Source organism: Melanaphis sacchari, unplaced genomic scaffold, assembly GCF_002803265.2.
Source record: "Melanaphis sacchari strain LSU unplaced genomic scaffold, SCAv2.0 Contig20_pilon_pilon, whole genome shotgun sequence".
NCBI classification, from domain to species: domain Eukaryota; kingdom Metazoa; phylum Arthropoda; class Insecta; order Hemiptera; family Aphididae; genus Melanaphis; species Melanaphis sacchari.
In genome coordinates, this window is record NW_020271042.1 from 5982607 (window position 1) to 6005632 (window position 23026).

General features: G+C 28.3%; 3 protein-coding genes across 4 annotated transcripts in view; all 3 read right to left on the reverse strand.

Moving 5' to 3' along the window:
- Nucleotides 1-4882, reverse strand: part of LOC112593788 (voltage-gated potassium channel subunit beta-2) — a 10050-nt gene extending 5168 nt beyond the window's left edge. The window contains exon 1 of the mRNA XM_025338330.1: nucleotides 3467-4882. Coding sequence (XP_025194115.1) covers nucleotides 3467-3657 — 191 coding nt within the window. The 5' untranslated portion in view covers nucleotides 3658-4882. The remainder of the gene's footprint in view (nucleotides 1-3466) is intronic.
- Nucleotides 4883-10676: 5794 nt separating this feature from the next.
- Nucleotides 10677-19933, reverse strand: LOC112593793 (zinc finger protein GLIS2 homolog). 2 transcript variants are annotated; one of them, XM_025338336.1, is made up of 5 exons: nucleotides 19666-19933; nucleotides 18173-18310; nucleotides 17976-18094; nucleotides 14727-14927; nucleotides 10677-10858 (listed from the first exon to the last, which is right to left on the reverse strand). In XM_025338336.1, exons 1-5 carry the CDS (start codon nucleotides 19731-19733, stop codon nucleotides 10740-10742), a joined length of 645 nt encoding a protein of 214 aa, XP_025194121.1. In that variant the 5' UTR covers nucleotides 19734-19933; the 3' UTR covers nucleotides 10677-10739. The 2 variants fall into 2 exon arrangements, with proteins under 2 accessions (XP_025194121.1, XP_025194120.1); XM_025338335.1 differs by having other exon boundaries at nucleotides 17976-18106.
- A 1313-nt stretch (nucleotides 19934-21246) lies between these two features.
- LOC112593681 lies at nucleotides 21247-22985 on the reverse strand (the record flags this gene model as incomplete). The annotated part of the gene is made up of 4 exons (XM_025338187.1): nucleotides 22622-22985; nucleotides 22337-22552; nucleotides 21988-22210; nucleotides 21247-21366 (listed from the first exon to the last, which is right to left on the reverse strand). Coding segments are annotated over exons 1-4 (579 nt in total), but the record flags the coding sequence as incomplete, so codon positions are not given.
- Between the last annotated feature and the right edge of the window lie 41 nt (nucleotides 22986-23026).

Sequence of the window (23026 nt, forward strand, 5' to 3'; positions counted from 1 at the left end):
CTAATTATTATTTATTATTATTATTATTATTACTTATCAACAGGGTTTCAATAGGTTTATATGTAAGTAGTACGTGATTGTGCAATTGTGTTATTTTAATTTGTACCATTATACGTATATTATTGATTTGAGTCTAAAATAATTATTTAAACTTGTATGTGTTTAAGGTATAATATAGTTTAGAATTTTTTTACATTATACCACAATAGATATTCAAAAATAAAAATTAAAAAAAGAAACAGACATGGTAAATTGTAACATAAGTTAACTTTTTTTTTTTGCTTAAGTGTGTAAGTTTATTTCTTATATTTAATATATCTTTTGAATTTTCATAAGCCAACCAACTTGCTATTTACTTAATCTGTGTATTGTAAAATGATGTTTAATGTTCAATCACTGCTAGTCATATCCTGATTATTATTGTTGTTAGCTTAAAAAGCAATTAAATAATATTTAAGTATGTTAACAGACAACGGTTAAGAAGTATCTCGTACCTAAAATGTATTGTTATTTATTTATTAAAATTTATATAGGTTTAAGTTTAGAGTTCTGTTATAGAAAGTTAAAAATTTTTCTCAAATGTTTAAAATGTTTTGATAATAACAATTAAAATATACATAATATTTATACAAACAGTATACATTTAGTACAAACTACAATCGCTATAGTTCATATAATATGTATCAATACATTATACTTATAATGTTCAAGACTACATTTTTCACTATTCAAGTTTTAAAAATGTTAAGTACATCTTCCCTGTAGTTGTTAACTTCAGTGATTAGAAAAATTCAAGTACTAAATTCCTCTGATAAACGCACTATTCAGATTGCGAAATAAAAACTATGTTATAAATTATAATGTATCTAAGTATTAGTTATTGATATTAGGCATTGGCTGCAAAAGTAAATTGTACATAACTAAAGGAATTTGTACCATATTATATAATGACAAATTTATACGTGTACATTCGTGGATAAAAAATTTTGAACGTGCGCATGTATGAAAACTGACAGTTATACAGTTGTATGTATATAAACAATTACCTACATAATTATTATATAGTTTGTGGTCATTTTCAACTAAAAATAAATACATAATGTATATACATAAATACGTATATTATATAGTTTCTGGAGCTATGAGACAGCAGTGTAATAAATGTACACACATAAAATTTCAAGCAAGGACAATGGAAAAGTGGTGAGGCAGCAGGGTAACCATCAGCAGCTGTAATGGTTTTTATCGATTCTCCGTCAGAGTTTTAGAGACTGCTTGACGCCTTTGCTGTGGCAGCGTGTGGAACGTCACGTACCTCTATATCTCTGACGTCGACCCAAAGCGTTCTAATTCTTATATATATATATATAAATATATACAAAATACAAATAAAAACTAGTGTATTAAGGAAACACGATCGAAATAAACAATCTAAACACATTATTCACTGATATTAAATTATATTAATTATATTATACGTATTATAGGCTTTATATTTACTATTTTTTTTTTTTTTGATTGAAATTTTGTACAAATATATAACAACATAATGAATGGCGACGGAATTTTACAGTTGATTTCTGTATAAAATAGACATACCGATACGGATATGCTGATTTTAAAACACTGCAGTTGTTAACGAAATATTTTAATATCGAGCACGGTTTGAGAGTATGTATGTCTTATGATAGCTTACTTATACAGAGACGTCTGTTGCGAGTCGTCTTTACTAGAGCTGCAGCTGGTCCTCTGCGGACCACCTCCGTCGTTTACGGGAAATTGAAATAACATCTCGGGCGCGTGAAGTACGAAATACGTATTATTAGCTGCAGGAGTCAGACGGACAGAGAGACAAGATATATAGTCGTATAAAAAGAGAGAGAAAAAAGAGAGAAGAGAGAGAAAGAAAGAGAGAGAGAGAGAGAAACGAAAGACCGCTAACGGAATTCACATCATACGGCGGACGGCGTGTGACGCGATATCGATGTGACGACGACGGCGGCGGCGTCGGCGGCGGCAGCGGTGACCGCGACACGACGGCATAATATTATGGTATCGTCGCGCGCGCGCCCCGTACAGGTGCCTATAACACGATATCGTTTACGATGTTATAATTATTACCGCAGTCGCATACCACGGTTAGCGGGTGTATACCGTGATAAATAAGTGTTGAAATATACAGGTAAAAATAACGTGTACACGGACGTTAATATAAATATATTGTAGTGTACGACGACGTGTACGTGCGGCGATGTTCCGTCGGCTGCTGCAGCAGCAGCACGCTTATTGCATTATTGTTATTATTATTATTATTATTATTATTATTACTATTCGCGTCGCCCGATGGTGCGCCCGGCGACCGGAAGTCGCGGTCAACAGCTACGCGGGACCCATCGCAGCGCGTTTGCCCATCATCGCTCGCACGTATTACGGCAACACCTGCAGCGGTGGATATCGTCCGCCGTGTATCGCGCGACCTGCAGGGCGTTTGTACGCGTACAACTGCCGTCGAGCAGTATTGCGGCGAACAGTTACGCCGCCCCGGCGGGTGGGTGGAAAGGGTGGGCCGTGTCTGTGCGGGTACGCGGGCGCGCGCGCTTGCGTCCCGAGTTTGGCGGGTGCCTTGCCGACTTTCGTAATTGATCGCTGTCGAGCCGCTCTCGCCCGCCGAAGGAGTACTCCTCCGCCTCTGCGCGCGACTGTCACGGCCGGGCAGTATCGCGGAGTCACGTCGCGCGGCAATCGGACAGTCGGAGGTGGCGGCGGTCGGTCGAACTTTCGCGACCGCCGTCGATGGCGCTGTATAATATATATTTAACGTAAGCGCGGCAAGCGCCTCCCGTGTGCTACGATACATTATAATATAGTGTAGACTGCACGCGGCGTAATGAGTGTTAATGCGTAGGCATTATAATACACGAGTACACGCAAGACCGACGAGTGCAGTAGAAGACGTGTTGAAATATTAAAAAAAAAAAAAAAAAAAAAGCGAAAAATTTCCTTGTGCGAGTACATTGTTGATGTAATACATCAACTACATCAAGTATCGGTATTACGGGTAAACGATACAAATCGTTTATTTATGTGGTTTACGTGCAGGTTAGCGGTGCATAAGCGAAAGATTTAAGCAATTGCATATCATAATACATTGTCATAGGTACACAATATCAACAAACTGTTGCGTACGTATATAGACGCGATGTAGTATTTTTTTTTAATATAGTGTGAAACATTGTGCCAACGGAATCCCGTTCTATAATAATAGTCATAATTAACTGCCCACATCAAATTACGGTTGTATTTCAATTTATGGTCGTCGTTCGGTGCAATATATATTTAAATCTTCTCGGGCAGGCAGACGGGCACACATCGATAGATTTTTATAATATTTATATTTAAATGGGTACTACTGGTGCTGACTAATATAATATTATAGATAGTTTTGCATAAAGAAAAACGCGCTTACATGGATTGGACGGACCCGGACAGGCTGTCGACGTAGTGTAGCTCGGCGAGGGACTCTGACGCGGCGGCCGAGGCGGCTTGCGCCTGTATCTCCCTCTCCAGTCTCTCGGCGTTTCGCTCGGCGCGTTCGGCCCGCTGATGGGCCCACTGCTGTTGCGTGTACAGCTCGTGCCGGGCCGCCGCCTCGGCCATTTCTTTTTTCTCCTTCTTCTCCTCGTCCGTCTGCGCGCGGCACGAGCCCGAGCCCGAACCCCAACCGAGCCAAAACTGATGGGCCAGCTTGGAAGGTTCGATCACTCCGCCGCCCGTCCGATATAATAATATACTAACACTATATTACACACCGACTATATATCGCGCGACCGGCGTATATATAGTAGCGTAGGGGGATCGTTTATTAATATGACCACACTCGACTCCTTCTCCTTTAACTTCTCCTCTTATACACCTCCTACTACTCCTTCTTCTCCGATTACGCCACCACCGCCGCCGCCACCTCCACCACCGCCACCGCTACCGCCTATCTTGCCACGTGTGGTCTACGCGTGTATGCGGTATAAAACGTGTTGTATTCCGGTCGTATGATGATATACGTACCGACGAGATAGTGTCTCCTCCTCCCCGCCACGACCATTTATTATTAGATATTGTTGTTGTGGTTGTATATCGTGATTAGTGCGTATTACATTATGTATTTGTGCGGATTATCGTGGTGTGCACACGCGAATTATTTTCGCACGACGACACTGTGCCCGCGGGTTCACAATAATTGTTGTTGTTGTTATTGTAACAATACGATGTGTGCGCCAAACGCGGTGCACCGCACCACCGCGTCGGACGCGTTTATTAATAGAACCGCCCTAGACGGGCGTGTGCGCGCCGAACGGCCATAGCATTCCAAGTGTTCGGCGGCGGCGGCGGCGACGGACGTTAAAAAGTTCGCTGACTGTACACGACTGTAATTACAATAGTAATTACGGCGACGACGGTGACGTACAAATTGGCCCGACGTAAAGGTGGCGGACGCGGTAAAACGCGACGATTTATTAATGGATCACTCCGACGGGGCCGTCTACACTTGTGTATACCAACTATATTGTTATATTCATCGTCGTACACGATAAATCGCGATTTATTTTAGCGGACAAACCACTCGTCGGTTGTCCTGAACCGAAACGAAGAGCGAACTGCGGAATCGAAAGCGAGAAATTATATAGACAATAAAAGATTTACGGTCAATGTCGACAAATAATATTATACTGTGTGTACGGAGCGAGCTCGAAACGAGCGCAATTCGTAATGAACAATTAACGCGTTTTAAAACAACAAAAATTCGACCGCCGCGGTTCGGGACGACGGTTAATCGCGGGGACCAACAGGCGTCGGTTCGCTAGGGGCGTACGGGGGATTTTATTTTCGTAATCCGCTCGGCGGCGGCCTCTGGTTGCTCGTGTTTGGATACACACACACGCACAAAAAATAGGAAACGACAGCGCACGATCGTTCACGGGCCACAACACACCCCCGCCGACGACGGTCTAAATACGCTGCTCGAGCGCTTCGCGGATATCTTCCACGCGCCGCCGCCGCCGACTCGGCATAGCGTCACACGGGCGGCACGCTATGGCCGTGTATATATACAGGACGATTTTTACCAAGTGTGCTCACCCAAAGTTAAGTGCTCCAATTCAACTTTAGATTTCTTAAATTTCCCATAATATTATACTTGAAGATCGTAATGTATTTTCATTACTTATGTTGAGGGTTTGTTTTATGCTACTTAAAAAGAAGTTTTTTTCTTTATTTTTTCCACTGAGAGAGCCTTTTTTACTGTTAACTTTGAAAATGTCCAAGACATATTTACAATCGGAATCCAAAATCCAACGACTGCAAGTATCAAAGTTATTATAAACTTTATTATCTATTCTGAAAGACGTTATTTCACATGAGTTATGATGTTTTAAAATAACATAGTAACCAGTAATCGCTATGGTTAACATTCATTTTATTAGCAATGCATAGTATGCAACAAATTGTTCGAGTATACCTAATAATGCAAAATATGATATTTATACCTAAATTTATTAGGATACATCTTATGTAATTTATATACAAATCATAGGCCATAGCTCATATATTTTCTTAACCTATATAATTACCATTGAATTATACACTGACTTTATGATAAAATAATATTCAAACTCAAGTTCAAGTATAGTTATTTAAAAAAATTATATTGATGTGTTGTTATAAAGTAAATTTCATAGTTTTTACTTATTAAGGTTAAAAATGTAATTAATAATTTTTCTTCTGATCAATTAATATTTTAAAATAGATCAATTACTTCAAAATGTACAGTAAAAAGAAGAAAAGAGAGTTTCTCATCCAAACATAATATATATATATAAACCGGAGGATATATATAATAATAGACATACGTTTTTCTAAGAAATGTGAATATGATCTTTATCTATGTACCAGACTATTTTAAAAACTATTGCTTGAATAAATTTGAAATAATTTGAGTAATTAAAGGAAAAAATTACAGTGAGCATGCTTGAGGAATCGTCCTGTATACAGTGTTTGTATATGTACGCGCGCCACGCGACTTTTTCGGTAAAAACGGAGTAACAAAGGGTGCCGTTGAACGTTGGGTGAATGGCGGTATAGCAGTACCGCCGGCGCTTCGCGTGCATACTTTATTATAATGTAATAATATGTAATATTGTATACGACTGCGCGCATGTGTATTATTATAAAAATAGTAAAAATACGACACAGGCGCACGCGTGCTTTGAGTGTGGAGAATGTTGTTGAATTGTATTACAAATCGTAATAATGCTATAATAATTTCTTCGCAGCTGTTTGCTGTAGCTGACGATCGTAATTTTATAAAACACTTGTAAGATATAACATACTGTATGTATATATTTTATTAATATTACGTAGTATATCAATTTTGACGAAATAAACTTACAAAATAATGAATAAAAACGTATTGTAATACAGTTTTTAATTATTATAGTAGAAAATAAAAAAAAATTAAAAAAAAATTGTAAAAAATCAATAATGTTTGTTTTAATATTCAGTTTGGATAAAATTAGAACTACATATAATTAAATGTTCATAAAAAAAATTTTATCTCGTCCAAAAAAAAAAAAAATTGGTTTTGGGAATTAATTTTCCACGTGTTGGTACAAAGATACATCACTATTTATGAGTAAACTTAAAGAGCATTCTAATGAAAAAATATATATATTAAACAATTTTTATAGAAATAGTTTTAATTATAGGTACGTATACGTGTTGCTATTTATTATTGAAAAAAAAAAATTGTACCCCATGCGCGTCCCTAGAGAGTGGTTAAAATTTGTATATCTTTGAAACACAAAGAAGCTCGGAAAAAAATATGATAGAATACCTATTAACAATATATTTGGTTTTGGCAAAGAAATAATTAAAAAAATGATGATATTATTTTCCAAACATGTTGATTTTACAAATTAGTTTAAGTTTAATTTTAGAGTATAGTTGTAACTTGTATTAAAAAAATTGAAAAACAAACTAGTTACATATTGATATAAATAAATAAACATTTTATTAATCTATTAATAATTATTAATTTATATTTATTTTATTTTTTATTTTTTGAAAATATTCGTATATTTATCAAATTATGTATCTGTAAGTATATATTTTACGTGTTTTTTGTGTATAAATCTATAGGTCCATAGTTGTGAGTTATAACTTACGCCCATACTAAGTTAGATTAGAGAGTGAGTAGAAATTATACAGATAAATAGATATCAGGAACTTACTAGGTACTGTTAAAATATTTAGTATTTACTTTGTCATTAGTTATTATTTATTATTGAATAAAAGTTAAGAATATTAATAAAATGTATGTTAACATTATATATATATATATATATATGTTATAAAGTATATTAATAATTAATAAATAATAAGTAATAACATTTAGAAGGTATGAATACAAAAAAATGTTATTAGGTAGTTATAAATTATTTTCTTAAAATAATTTAATTTTTTTCTTCATTTTTTTAATTACATTTTTAATATATTTGTTATTGATTATAAAGCGTATGATATAATCATATTATATAAATTTTACATTTAATTACTGTATCAGCACGTAAAAACTATACCTATATTTAATAATATTATCGTAATCGCTTAATGATTATATCAACTATAAAAATATAATTTCATCAATAATCAATTACTTAGAATTTGAATATTTGAATATATTTTAAATCAGCAAATTATTTATGCTGTTATTTAATATGTTACTAGCTATAGTCTATAGCTAAAAAATTGAAAATAATTCACTTTAGCAGAACAAGTTTTTTTTTTACTTATCTAGAATGTATCTTTTAACCGTGCTAATTAATTAATGTTATAGCCAATTATCTATCAATTGTTTATAAATTATATCAGATAATAATATGAATATATTATATTTGTAAGATTTAATATTTTAATAACCATGTGTAATGTATACATAGGTATATATACAATATACACGATTCCGCAAATGTAATTTATACATACACAATTTAACGTGTCTACGTGTATAACCAAATATATAATAACATTTATAACTTAGCAACGTACATATAAGTACTACATATTGTTTTGAAAATAAGACTTTTAGAAAAATACGATTTTAGTTTACATTTTACATATTATTGGACTTTTATTATTGTCGTATTTAATATTCTGACATGGACTTGTGGTTTATTTTCTCGTGATAAAAAATACATTTTCTGTTGGAATTATGTTTGATTTTATAGAAAAATTTATTTTAGTTCAATCCAAAAAAATCGTGTTTATTGTAAGGTGCAAGTAGCATTCAGCATCATCAATTATTAAAAACCCATACATTCTATTTTATATTTTATTAAAAATTTACTATTATTTTATAACAATAATAATAAAAATTAAAAATTTTACTCTTAAATAATTATACTATAATAGTATAATACATTTATTATATGTACAATGTACATATAAATTAAAATTTATAATAATGAGAGCAAACAAATGTAATGACAATGTTGCCATTGGATCATGTACATAGTACATACATATAATTCTAAACATTTTTAAATTCGAAAATTTGCGTTATTATTCTCTATCAGATTTGATGAGATTTACTAAATCACTTTTATTAATACTTATAAGACTAGTTCAACGACTAAAGTCGCGAAAACCACCATGGAAAACAGCAAGGGATCTCACCAAAGAAAATTTCATTATAAGTTCTAAATGGGAAAACAATCGGACAATAGAAAATCCAGATAACCAAAAACTGGTGATTAACTCAACTATCAAACAACCGGGATTTGCCCTCGAAAGAAATACTTGAGTAACACTAAACCGTATCAGAACTGATAGGTTATGGTAGGAGTGATCACATGATGTATAAATGGGGACTGCGTGACAATGAAACGTGGCTATGAATCCTAGACGATCAATTACATCACCACTGAATGTCCAATTCGTACATTTTAAGGCACCATAGAAGATATCCACCTGGCGAAAGAAGAAGCGGTGGAATGGATGAAAAACCTGGATGTGAAGCTATAGCATGACCCTAACATTTACCAAATGGGGAACCTCTTATCTATTTTATGTTTTATGTGTTTATTTATTTTTGAGTTTTATTACAGTTGACCATCTTTTAATTTTATACATGTTATATCTTTTAATATTTTGTAACTCTTTGTAAGAAACTAGTAATAACCTGTAATAACAATAATTCTTGTATTTTAATAGTGTCTTGAGCCGTTTGTACTTAAAAACTTAACACGGGCAGTGCTTATTGAGGTCGTTATAATATACAACATTTAATAAAAAAATTGTTTGATTTAATGGTTCACTAATCGTGGGCCACAAAGTCGTGTTTAAGTGATCACTAGATCACTATTTTTTTTATTTTTTTTTTATTATGTTAAAAGGCTTCGACAACTCAGGTCATTATCCTATGATTATTATAAAGTATTAATCTTATGGGGAGACATTATGTTAAACATAAAAAGGGAAATGTAAAATATATTACATACATTTTTTTTTTTTTTACATTAATTTTGCTAGGTCTATGTTTATGAAGAAATTGTATATATTTTTGGAATTCTCTTCTCCAAGTGCTTGTTTCATCGATGATGGATTTCCGAGGAATTTGTCTGGAGATGTTGAACTTGGGGCATTCTAGCGTGATATGTTTGATCGTCAGTTCTTTGTCATAGAGTTCGCAGGTCGAGCAGTCTCTTTTTTGGTTAGGTTCTAGATCACTATTGATTCAACAATTTTTATGAAATTTGGCATAAAAATAAAATCTGAGTAATATCACTGAAGAGATAAACTCGTATTTAATAGTATTCAAAACATCTAAATGCAACTTCTTATAAAAATACAAGCGTTCATTCGTTTAAATTATTAGATAAACATTATATTCGAAAAATTATATATACTTAATTGCTGTTTGAATTTTTGATTAAAAATAATTTATTTTTACTGTACTAAATACTAATAATTATATAAACCATTTAATGTACGAGTATGTCAACTGGCTACGTAAATATTTACTTCTATGTTGACTTTTTAAAATATTAATTTATTAAAGTAAATAGGTATTATATAATTATATAAATGTTATATTAATTCACAAAATATTAAGTCATATCTGTGTTTATTAAGGCAACTAACTATGTGTGAAGGACAAGTTAAAGCATATTTAAACTAAGGTTAATATTATTATTATTATAAAAAAAAAAAGTATCTATTTATAATATGTAAGTAGTAGTAGTAGGTTACATCATTAGTGACCCAAGAAAACACTTTAAAGATTATTACACTTGTAAGTTATACATTGGTTGAATGTAATGTTGTATATTTAAAAAAAAAAAAATGATTGATTAAAGTAAATATGATAATTTAATTATTTATTCTAATATAATATAGATGCAACATTACTCCTAATTATTATACTATTCATTAATAATGACATTTTGATGATAAGCATTATTATAATACTGCTATATACATTATACGTAGGAAGATTATAATATAAAACAAAAAATTATTTCAAAACTTTTATTTAAATCAATAATTTTAAACATTCATCATGCACAATAATAAAACATAATATATAAGTAAAAGTATATACATTTATTATAATAAATCCATGTACGAGTATGTAGTTGACTAATTATAATTTGCACTAAAACATTAAACACTACTTAATAGTACAATTATTTTTTCCAACGAATTGATAGATCGAGTGGTTGGTCAATAACGTTGGAAATGGAATACGCAGAACAAGTAGGAGTTATGAAAACTGACGAAGAACAACATGGATTCGTATCTTGTGCTGAAAATTAGTCATAAAATGCATCTTAATTGATACGTGTAAACTAAATACGAGTACATATTTTAATCATAATGTTTGTGATATCTACAAGTATCAATTTATTTAATTATTTGTTTTCATTATCGACATAAAAGATATAAAACATGTACATAATTATACAAATTATCAATATAATAGGTACCTAATATAATATAGGTATTCATATATCTATATAATAATTCACGTAGGTAACCAATATAATGTAGTATTTAAAATAAATCGTGTTTCATTTCATTAACTTTATATTAATTCATAACTAAGGTGATGTAACATTTAATAGTATTGCTGTATAAGGTATTACTTTGTCATATTAATTATTATAATCTTTGAGTAACATAACAAAATATTTACACAAATAAACCATTTTACTTAAATTATATAATTTATATTGATGTATCTACATGAAAAAAACTATGAATTGCGAACTGTAATAATAATAAATAAAAACCAGGGAAGTTACTCTACTATTTAATTATTTTCGACTTTTTGAGAGAAACAGTTTTCATTCAGTGGGTTACAGAAATGGATGTACATTGAATGACTGTAACTCTTTGTTAAAAAATCGGAGCAGAGAAAGTATATATTTTTTGAATCGTTACATTTCTACAAATGCTTAATGTGGCCATCGTTCGACGCTCGTAACGCTAACAATAATCGGGGAAAATATCAAACTCTTCCCAAATGCGCTCCGACATGTTGCATTAAATCGCTGGAGCATGTTTGGGAAAAATTCGAATACCGTACAGATATTGTTCGCGCTACGAGCGATGGCCACACTACACATTTTTAGAAATGTAAAGATTCACGAAAAATATTTACTTTTTCTATACCATTTTTCAGTGAAGAGTTACAGTTATTCAATTTACATCTACCTATTACAAACTACAGTGACCTACTAAATGTAATGCTCTGTATTGCCTGTTTTTAATTGAATTCAATTATAAATCATAGTATGAGTACAAAAAATGATTCTGATCGGACATTGTGTCAACTGTCAGTCTCTATTTCTAAATATTTTTTATGATATATTTATATTGCTATTAAAGAAATTTATTTTACTTTTAGTAACGTATGAATGTATGATAAATTTAATTTTTTTCCAAAACATAGCATTTATTAAACAATATAAATATTAGCTGCATCTAAATTGCGTGCCAAAAAAAAAACCAATAATTTTGAACAAGAACCAAGTTGTGTGCACAGTTTCTTTGTGACAGAGCGAAATTGCTTACGAATATTTTTGACAAGCTCGAATTGCATTCGTTAAAGTTTGAGTAGACGACCAATCGGTTTTTGTCGACTTGCGCCTTATGTCATATAGGTATTATTGTAAATATAGCTAGTAAATTCGATATATTGTATCTTGGGATACTTTTGGCACTGAATCGATAAGTTTTGATCAAAATCTGTATAATAGCACACAGTATTCTACGTTTATTTTGTTTTTATTATGGTTTTTTGAATTTATATTGTAATGTTTAATCAAAATATAAATTATGTGTACTACACAATAGTTTTTTTGTATTTAATTCGATTTATTTATACTAATCCATGAAATTTAACCGATCTAACTTGGTTAGTAGGTTGATGAACGATGTACGAAACTCATCGATTCTGTCACGACAAAACCATGTACGCAACTTGGCTTTATCGCGAAAAAACAACACACGCCATTCGACCTAAATAATGATTTTCGCACGCAATTCGGAAACACCGCAAGTATTTTATTAGTATATTATTTATAATTATTATTAACTTATAATGTATTAGTCAATATATTGATGTAGGTATTATATAGCAGTATGAATAGATTTATGATATAAATATAGATACTATTGAGGATGAGCTTAAGCCCCTAGAAATTTCAATAGCCCCTTTCCTGCAAATATAAGTATTTATATACTTAGGTACATCGGTGGACTTTGTAAATAATAATAAAAATTTAAAAAAAAACCAACAAAATGTCCATTTATGTGCATTAGGCAGAGGTTCTTTAACTACAGTGGTATGTCGTAATGCAAAGTCTACATGGTGGTATGCGGAAAGCCATGCGGAGGTAATAATATGGAAAATGAATAAATTAATATTTTTACTAATGTTTGCAATGAATTTAAAAATATTTTGTGTTTTGTATAAATAAGTACTAAATACGATATTACTTAGTAGGTAATGTTCGTATACCGTTAAATATTAAATGCACCTAAATTATTATTTTTATACATTATTGCTATAATACCCATAAATGTATTGCAATTTTTAATAATTCTATATTTAATTAATGCCTAGCGGTACACTACTGATCCATAATACACATGAATAGTATAGTACATGAGAGTTTTTATACATATGAAAATAAGTTTGAGTACCTCTGCCGTATATTATAAATAAGTATCTGAAAATTAGTCTGAATATTTTGAACATTTTGTTGTGTAGGTACAGAAAATAATAAAGTTAGGTATTAGTGAAATGTTTCAAGTGTTTATGATTAATATTTTAATTATTTTCGAATCACAATAAAAAAATAAAAATAATTTGAGAAGAAATCATTATTTTTTATTTAAGTTTCCAATCTTTTTAAACTATAAACACACTCATACAATTCTTTATAAGTATTTTGAAAATGTTTTATTCAACTTAAGTAAAAATTAGATTCTATTTTTTACCAAAAACTTGCATCCTTAAAATTGAAGGTTGAAGTTTTTCTAATCTAACTTTATTATATCTAACTTTTATTTCAAAAAAAAAAAAAAAAAAAACACATACACACATATAAATCATTATAAATCAATGTAGTATATTCGTGATTCATCGCTTCATTCATAATTTAACAACATTAACATAAACGAAATATTTTATTTAACCTATCAGTCTTCATATAGAATCCAAACAAATATTAGTTTTAATTATTTAAGCTATAACAGTATTTGTGATTCACTGTACTTTTAATGGAAATTTAATGACATGCAATATCACTATTACAATTTAATGCAATATACTCGAGAAGTTTTCCTTCGTCCTTTAGGTTCCATGTCAAAATATCTTCAACAAAATATTTCTGTTACAAAATATCTCTAGTTAAAAATATCACTAATTTAAAATATCTTCAGCAAAAATTACCTCCTGTTAAAAATATATCTAATGGAAATATCTCTCATGAAAATATTTTAATATTTATTATATTTTATATCAATATATTAATTTTTTATAACTACAATTATTAAAAGTATAAAAAATATATATTGTAATATATTTATAATAATACTGATATCATATATTGTGATTACTGAAGTATGTACATTTTCTACTAATAATATTTAGAAAATAATCCCATAGACAATAATAACTAATCACAATATTTTACTGTCACACTGACCACTTATTTGTATTATTTGATATTTAGGATTTTATATTTTTATATTTTACATTTATTTAATTTTCATAATCATAACATACTATTTTAAAAATTACATATTATGATTTCGATAACATATTTTAAAATATTATTAAATATTATCACGGGAAATATTTCCATTGGAGATATGTTTGACTAAAGGTATTTTCTATCGGAGATATTTTGATCGGTCACCGACCTTTAACCCCTTAAACTTTAACTACTGATTGTTGTAAAAATGAATTGGCTACATTCAAATAAGTTACTTATATATATTTACTTACATTGGAAATACCTAGTTCTCTGATGATATTGAACTTAAAATAATGTCAATAATTAATTATTCAAATTTAAAGTACCTACTTTTTAAAGTTTGCCAATTGATGAATAAAATATATTAATATAACTGTAATTTATAAATTGTTGAAATATACATACTTAATACCACCTTTACTTGATGATTATGACTTTTAGCATGTTTTCTCAAGGAGCTGGGGTCAGTGTATCTTTTCAAACAGCTTTCCACTCGACAAGCATATGGTTTTTCGATGAAGTGCGTTCGGGTGTGCTTGAAGCGATCGCTCGTATTGGAATATGCCTTGTTGCATCCATTCACTGAACAAATGTATGGTTTCTCACCTGTGTATTAATATTCCTAACTTCAAATCTTGCATTTTATATTTGTTACAAATTCAATTTAAATATTTATAAATAATATAATAATTATAACATTTATAACTATAAACAACACACAACACACATCTAACTATTTGTTTGATATTTTTTTAATTATCAAGAGCAAATAAAATGTATTTCGACAATTACAATTTACAATTAATTATTAGATAATCATTATAAATATATAATAATAATAATAATAATAATAATAATTAATTACAAATAGATTAGAATATAGATAAAAAAAAATATAGAAGCTAATTGTGGTTAATGATTAATGATTATGAATAAGAATAATAATTAATAACCCAGGAGATATTTTTCTCAGTAACCAATTGTATCTAAATCTATTTAAACTGTTTATAAAAAGGAAATTATTAATTATTGATTAGTACGATAATGATAATATCTTAGTATGAAACTAATCGAAATAAAATGTTAGAAATAGATGGAAACAGATTGTAACAACCAAAGATCTTTGGTGGCGTCTTTAGTTGTTTCTATGTCTGTACATTATAGATTTTTTCTCGAATTGTGTATAACTGGAAGGGGAAAGTCTTAGCTGCAGTGCATCTATAAATTAACAATACTCTAGAACATGAACTTTTATAGTTTTATATACTATTAACAATATACGATATCAAATACAAATAATATTTACCATATAAAATTATACCTATATTTTACAATCATGCACAGTGAAATCAAAAAAAAAAAAACTATAGAATATTAAAACTCCAGAGAAAGTGGTTGGAAGGCTGCAAAATTCCTCCACATCTATCTCAATAATATGTTCAAAGAACTTATTTTTCATAAATACGTAACAATTTAAACTGTGTTAATATGTATTTTACCCGATTATATAACAAACAAACTGATAAGTTTCATCTAGTTACCTATTAATTTCGTAAATGTAGTTATAGGTAAGTATCAAGTGATAAAATCTCAAAACAATAAGTTACATAATAAAGTTATTAGTTTCATTTTTTACAAAATAATCCGAATAACACTAAATTCCATGGGCATACTTTAAAGAGAGGGTGGTAGGGGCCAACCATCGTCCATTGGATCTACACTTTGTGTGATATATAAAAATTTAAAAGTATGATTTATCTGTTTATCACATCGCAAAATTAAAATAAATCAAATATCTTATGATATATAAAAATGTACGTGTTTTGGCCCAGATATTCTGAAAAATCTTTAATTCTAATTTCTAATCATCTTTGGAAAAGTGATAGAGACAAAATCTAGTCACTTTTTCTCTTCTCCAGAAAAATACTAAATATTGGTATGCTTCTGCTAAACCCATTCGGCCATACACACGACTAAAATAAGTTTCATTAAAAAACTAATAAAGTATATTATTTATCATAACATACCTATTTGGATTATTTCATATAGAAATAATAACTAATATTAACTTTATTAATTAAAAATAATTCGTTATATAATAAGATAAAATAAAGTATGTAAAGTAGATAATACCAATAATACTATTGTGTATATATATATATATATATATATATATTCAATGATAATACTTAAATTGGAATAAATTTCCTTTCTAATGTTTTAAAATGTTTTAATAAGTTTATTTTATTGGTAATGATTTAGTGATAGTATGTCGTATGTGTATAGTGGTTACTTAATGAGTAGCTAACATACCTATATATTTCTTTATAGCCAGGGTTTAAAATATAAAATCATGGTATTTAATACCTACCTAATCTGAACCAACATGGCTATATAGAGACTGGTATTTAAAGTTTTATGTGTAAAATATATGAGGTATTTGCCATGTACCTACCTATTAATATATTTATCAAATATAGCTAATTAATTAATACTCAACTAATTTAAAGTTAATTTAAATAATATAAGTAATTTTTATTACACTTAGATTATAACTAATTTAATTATCCAGTAAGTAATATATAGTAATAATTAAATTATAATTAGGTAGGTATATTATTATTTATTAAGTTTATTTTATTTGTTTTTTTCTGGTATTAGGTTATAGGTACAGTGCGTCACTTGATTACTTGTTTGAAAAATAATAAATTATCATCATCGATTAATTATTTTTTTTTTCGCTAGAACAAAAAGATAAAAATTTAAATATTCCAAGATTAATAGATTAAAATGTATATTTGTAATTGTGTAATGGTTCTAAATACGTAGGTACGGGTTTAAAGCACGATCTCGCGAGTAAGTATACTTACCTATAAAATAAATAAATGAAAATTTCTTTGATAAAATTGAAAACAGACTTATTTTGTACAGATTGTAATATTGTATAAACGCATTAGAATATTGATTACATGATGTAAGGAAGTATTTATTTATACGAGAAATTAAAAAATTTACATAATTAGCTATCACGTTGATTAAAATATAAATTATTAACTTCTATATTATAGAAGAAGGTACATTAAGTAATCAATGTCCATCATACATCATCATTACTACATGCTGATTCGAAAACCTTATTTATTTTCAACGTATCACTGAGATACAAGTTGTAGGCGGGTAGCTACTTCGCTATAGTGTGTTATTGCCTGTGCGTCTGCATATAATATAAATGATATATATACAGATAAAGAATGTAATGCATTGAAACCTGACGCGTATCGAAAGTATTTTTTAGCTTCCAATGATTTTGGTGTATCAAAGCAATGACGACAGTCACCCGGCGACTGCCAGCATTCCACCAATTGGCAACTGTGGACATTCACGGTAACATAATATAGATTATAGATGATATAATTCTATCTACTATAATAGATGGTCATAGTTAATTCAATCGTATACTCATATATAGCTATCAAAATTAATAGTTTTACAGGTATACTTACTTTTGTTTAAGATTATATATATTTATAATTTATATAAATAATAATAACTAACCGCATTTGTGCTTCAATTGCTTTATATTATTCATTATTATTTTTAAAACATAATAATAATAATATAATATATAAAAATGTTAATTTTATTGTTACTTACCTGTGTGCGAACGAGCATGAATCTTCAAATTTTCAGCCCGCGTAAAGCTTTTACCGCATATATGGCATTGATGCGGCTTGTCATTTGTATGGGTGCGTATGTGGACTAATATCTTGTACCTAAAAATGAATCTATACTTACAATGTCGAAAGGATAACATTTTATTGTAATCTAGTGAGCTATAGAAAAGAATCTACTTGGCGTTAAAAGCTCGGTCTCCTCTCGTACAACTTTTCCATTTGCAGTAGAATAACCCTTGGGATTCTGGGGCAATGTGGTTTATTACATGTTTTGGCAGTTCTGTTTTATTCATGTACAAATCACAATTTTCCCACCTAATTATGTGTTTAAAATATATTATAATACATTGAATGATTATTGTTTATAATATACGCGTATAATATAAATTATATTATGTATAATAGATTAAAATTAAATGATGATGTCTGTCATACCTTTATAGGTACTTATACTATTGCTATATACCTGTAGTTTTTTTTTTTTTTTATGTAATATATCATTAATGATCACATTTCAATATAATTTACAAAATAGCATGTATTTTTTGTTTGATTTTTCGAAAATTTTTGAAATTGTTGAAATTCTTAATAAATAAGAGCAATTTTTAATTTCAAAAATATATTGGATAATTCACCAAATTGTACAATTGACTATTTTTATACTTTTTAATTGGTACAAATCCAATAATTAACATATTACTCATTGATATTTTATACTTTTTTTTTATAATTATTTAAAATATCTATTATAAATTGCTATATATTTATAACTACCCAAGTTAATTATTACTATATTTCAATTTTAAAATGTATTTCAGTCAGTCTAAATCAAACGATCCGCAATCTGAGGAAAATTTAAAATAATATTATGTACGAAAATTGTACTCATATTGGCCATATTTAAATTTTAATTAGTCCAATGATATTTTAAAGCACTTAAACTACTTTTCTATAACATAAAAAACGTACCTATAATCAAGCCTCAACAAAATATATTAAATATAATGTAATATGTATATTAAATGCATATAGACTTGAGTAATGCAATCAGAAATAAGTACTATTATGTATTTGAATTGAATTTTGTACCTAAGAAAAATATAATATATCTCATGTTAGTCATTTGTTATATATAGGTATATAAATTATATTTATATAACAAATATGTTGTTACATAATAAAGCATGTAGGCTGTAGGTAAATTATAAATTAGCCATTAGGTATAGTATAGGTAGATACATATATTGTTTAACAGACAACGGGTCTTCTAAAGTCTAAAATGTAAATGATATGCAGTTACCTACCTATAAGTTTTATAATTTTTTAGTATTTTAATAAAAAATTTTAACCGTTACCAATATAAACTAAAAAGTAAAAATACGCTTGGAATCAAATAGATTACAAGTATGTTACAAGAAAAATAGTTCTTATTTTAACCTAAATAAATACGAGTATCTTTCTATATCCTATGTGTTTATTACACTAAAATTTCACTACTGCAATACTTAATGCTATGTTATTATTTGATACCTACTACATAAGTAATTGTATTATTGCGTCATGTTGCATGTAAGTCCTAACAATATTGTATCCGAAATAGTAGATATTATTATGAATTAGTTTAGTTCTGTAATTTTTCTTGATTAAATTAAAATCTAAAAAATTATTACTTGCAAGAGCACGACGAATCTTCATCATTGTTGTCCAGCATGTTGTTGATATTATAAATGTGTTTCATTGCATAAATTCTGATGTAAAAACAAATTTTCGCATTAACTAATTACGGAAGATTTTTGGGTTGTAAGTATTCAAAAATAATATCCTATTACATTCTTTGTAAAGGCAAACAAATTCGGGATGATTGTAAACCCGTAACTAAACTATGAACAGAAACGATTGTATACCTACACGCTAACAGACAAAAATAATAATAATCTATCTCATCTTGTTTTTAAATAACGCTTAAACTTATATGTTAGGTACTAATAATATGCCATTGCCATATGGACTCAATGTGGCCTCCTAGCTGGGGGTCTTATGTTAATATTATATTTTATATCTTGACAGGGGGGTAAATTTATAATATATACACTATACAGATGGCATCATTATTATTTTTCATAAGGTGTGAAAAATTCAATTCACAATTAAATACTATAAGTAATTTCATACCTAACAAGAAATAATGGTCAAGTTATAATTGACAGTTGTCATTATGTAAATTTTTATATATATTAAATAGATTTTGAGTAAGTACCACTCTGAATATGTTAACAATTAGTTAAATTAGAATAATTTTGAATCAATAAATTTATAAAATCTTACATAATAATTAATTAAAATTATTTTAATAAAGTAAGGTAATCGACTGATTACAAAAATCTAGAATTTTTGCTTATCTACAAATACTAAAATTATTAATTTAGTATGTTTGTAAACCGTTAATGTTAGTTTTTAAATAAAGTTAGTTATAAATTGATGTTTTATATTTGCTTTTTTTTTCATATATTATAATTTAAGATAAAATTAATACTCTTAAAGTTTAAAATAACTGTGTCTATCAATTTTAGCTGCTATTCTGAAAAGGTTATTTTTAAAAAAGAACAATCAACAACCATCAAATTATTTTGAAGAAATTTCAGCCTTAATGATGCCATTTATAGGCCTAGATTGGGTAGGCAAACTACTGAAAAAATCTCAGTGGACTGCTCAAAATATGGGCTGGACACTGGTTATGAATATTTGGCCGCAATTTAATTTTTTAAATATTGACAAATTAGTACAAATATTAGTAGAAAATATAACTGAATCAAATTAATAATAGTATCTGTAAGTAAACATTAGAAAATCTAAAACTTATTAGGTTGATATCTATCTGGTAATTTTAAATGCAATAGTTAATAATTTCTATAAAACATATATTAATTCATTAGTACATCACTATTCACTATTATGTACTAAAAACAGATTAGTACTAAATACCAAAACCTAACCAGTCCATATTTTTAAATTGTTGTTTAAAAACTCTAAAGATAACGATCGAGAAAAATATTTTAAGAACAAAATCATTTATTATTATTAACTTTTCATATTTAAATATTTAAACAAATAATATAAAATTAAATAATTGACTTTTAATACAAACTAAAATGGAATTTCATTTATAGATTTATAAAAACAGTCTTTAGAATAATATAAACTATATTATACAAAAATTAATTTAAATGATACAAAGTTAATTTGTTTAATATTAAATTTTTAAATACAGAATTAAAGTTGAATGAATAATTTAGACGTTGAAACGTAAGACCAAATACAAGGACTATGCACATTGTTGTAGTAATCATAATGGTTTTTCTTCTTGTAGTAATCTAAAATACACAATCAATAAGTAAGAAAAATAAACATAAATAATAAATACAAGGTAAATACATTTATAGAATAAATGCTATACTTATTTTTAATTTTAATTTTTTTTTTATTTAAAATATTTATTTTACATGGCAAATAATATTAATAGAATTCAAGAAAAAATGATTTCTTTCAAAAATCATAGTATTCTCAATAAATTTAAAAAACCTTATTTTTATTTTTTAAATTACTTATTGTTTAATAACTTTGAATTCTAATAAAATTAAAGTTCTAAGAGAGGGCAAGGATAAAGAATAATGTACTCCTATTTGAGTCAACAAACATTTTTAACTTACAAAAATTTACATTATATAAACATAACTTAAAAATTAACTATACTGGTTAATAATTGATAGATTTAAGTTTTAACATATTTATTATGAACAAAAATACAACTAGTGATTTCAAATAAAAAAAGAAGAAGTATTTTGAAATTTTTTTGAGACTGCTATGACTTAATAATTTTTTGTTATCATTTTTAAGTACAAGTGTAGATTAACATTTTTTTTTAATAATTTCAGATTCTATACTTTAAAATATATATTTATAATTTTAAATTAATAAATTAACATTTTTATTACCTTAAAAACATTTTTTAATGTATTTTCAATGTTTTTTTCTTCTGCTCTCATGTATGGCTTTAACATGAAAGCAGCATCAATTGCTGATATATGATTATCAATTAACATATCATTTAAATGGATGTTATCACTATTGATAGAACAATATATCTGATTTAAAATTAAAGCAATGTATCCAAGTTGCCCATGAATTGCAGACTGTAGTTTAAGAATTTCATCATTTCTATAACAATAAAGATATTGAATATTTGATAAAAATATGTTACACACACATATATATATATATATATGAAATAATGATGATAATAATTTTATGTTTTTAATTTCAGTCAATGATCAATTCACTTACGATAATCGTACTTCACCGCGATTTAATGTCTTATTGAGTACATTTATTGCAGTTAATATAGTATTAATATCCTCATTATCTACATTCAGGTCTTTGAGATCATCCACTGTCAATTGAGCAAACGTATATTCATTAATTCCATAATTTTCAAACTTGGATTTATACTTTTCACAGTTAATTGAATTTAATATTAGTTCCAACCCTTGAATCTCGCATCTAGATTTAAAAGTAAAAGTTAAATAACAAGTTAAAAGCACAAGTAATATTTATCCTTAAATTTCTTACATTTTAACTTCATCTGCCATTTTATGAGGAGGTGATATTATTTATCAATGACAAAACGATTCAATCAAACAGACAAATACAACTACTTACAACTCTTGTTTTAGATGAATTCTTGTCTATTGACTAACATCAAAAATTCAAAAGCGGATGATCTATGGAGTTAAGAGTAAAACGTTAACCCATAGGCCACACTAGGCACATTGCCACAGTCATGTAAAAGTTCAAAATCAAAATAATTATCTTTTGAAATCACAGGTTTAGATTTTAGAAAAATAAACTATTATTCTTCATTATCTAAAGTCGTGGTTTAAACGTTTAAAGCCATAGAATATAACAACGTTTAAAACGAACAAAAATTATTGATAGGCATTAAGCGATAATGATAATTGATAAAGCATCTGATAA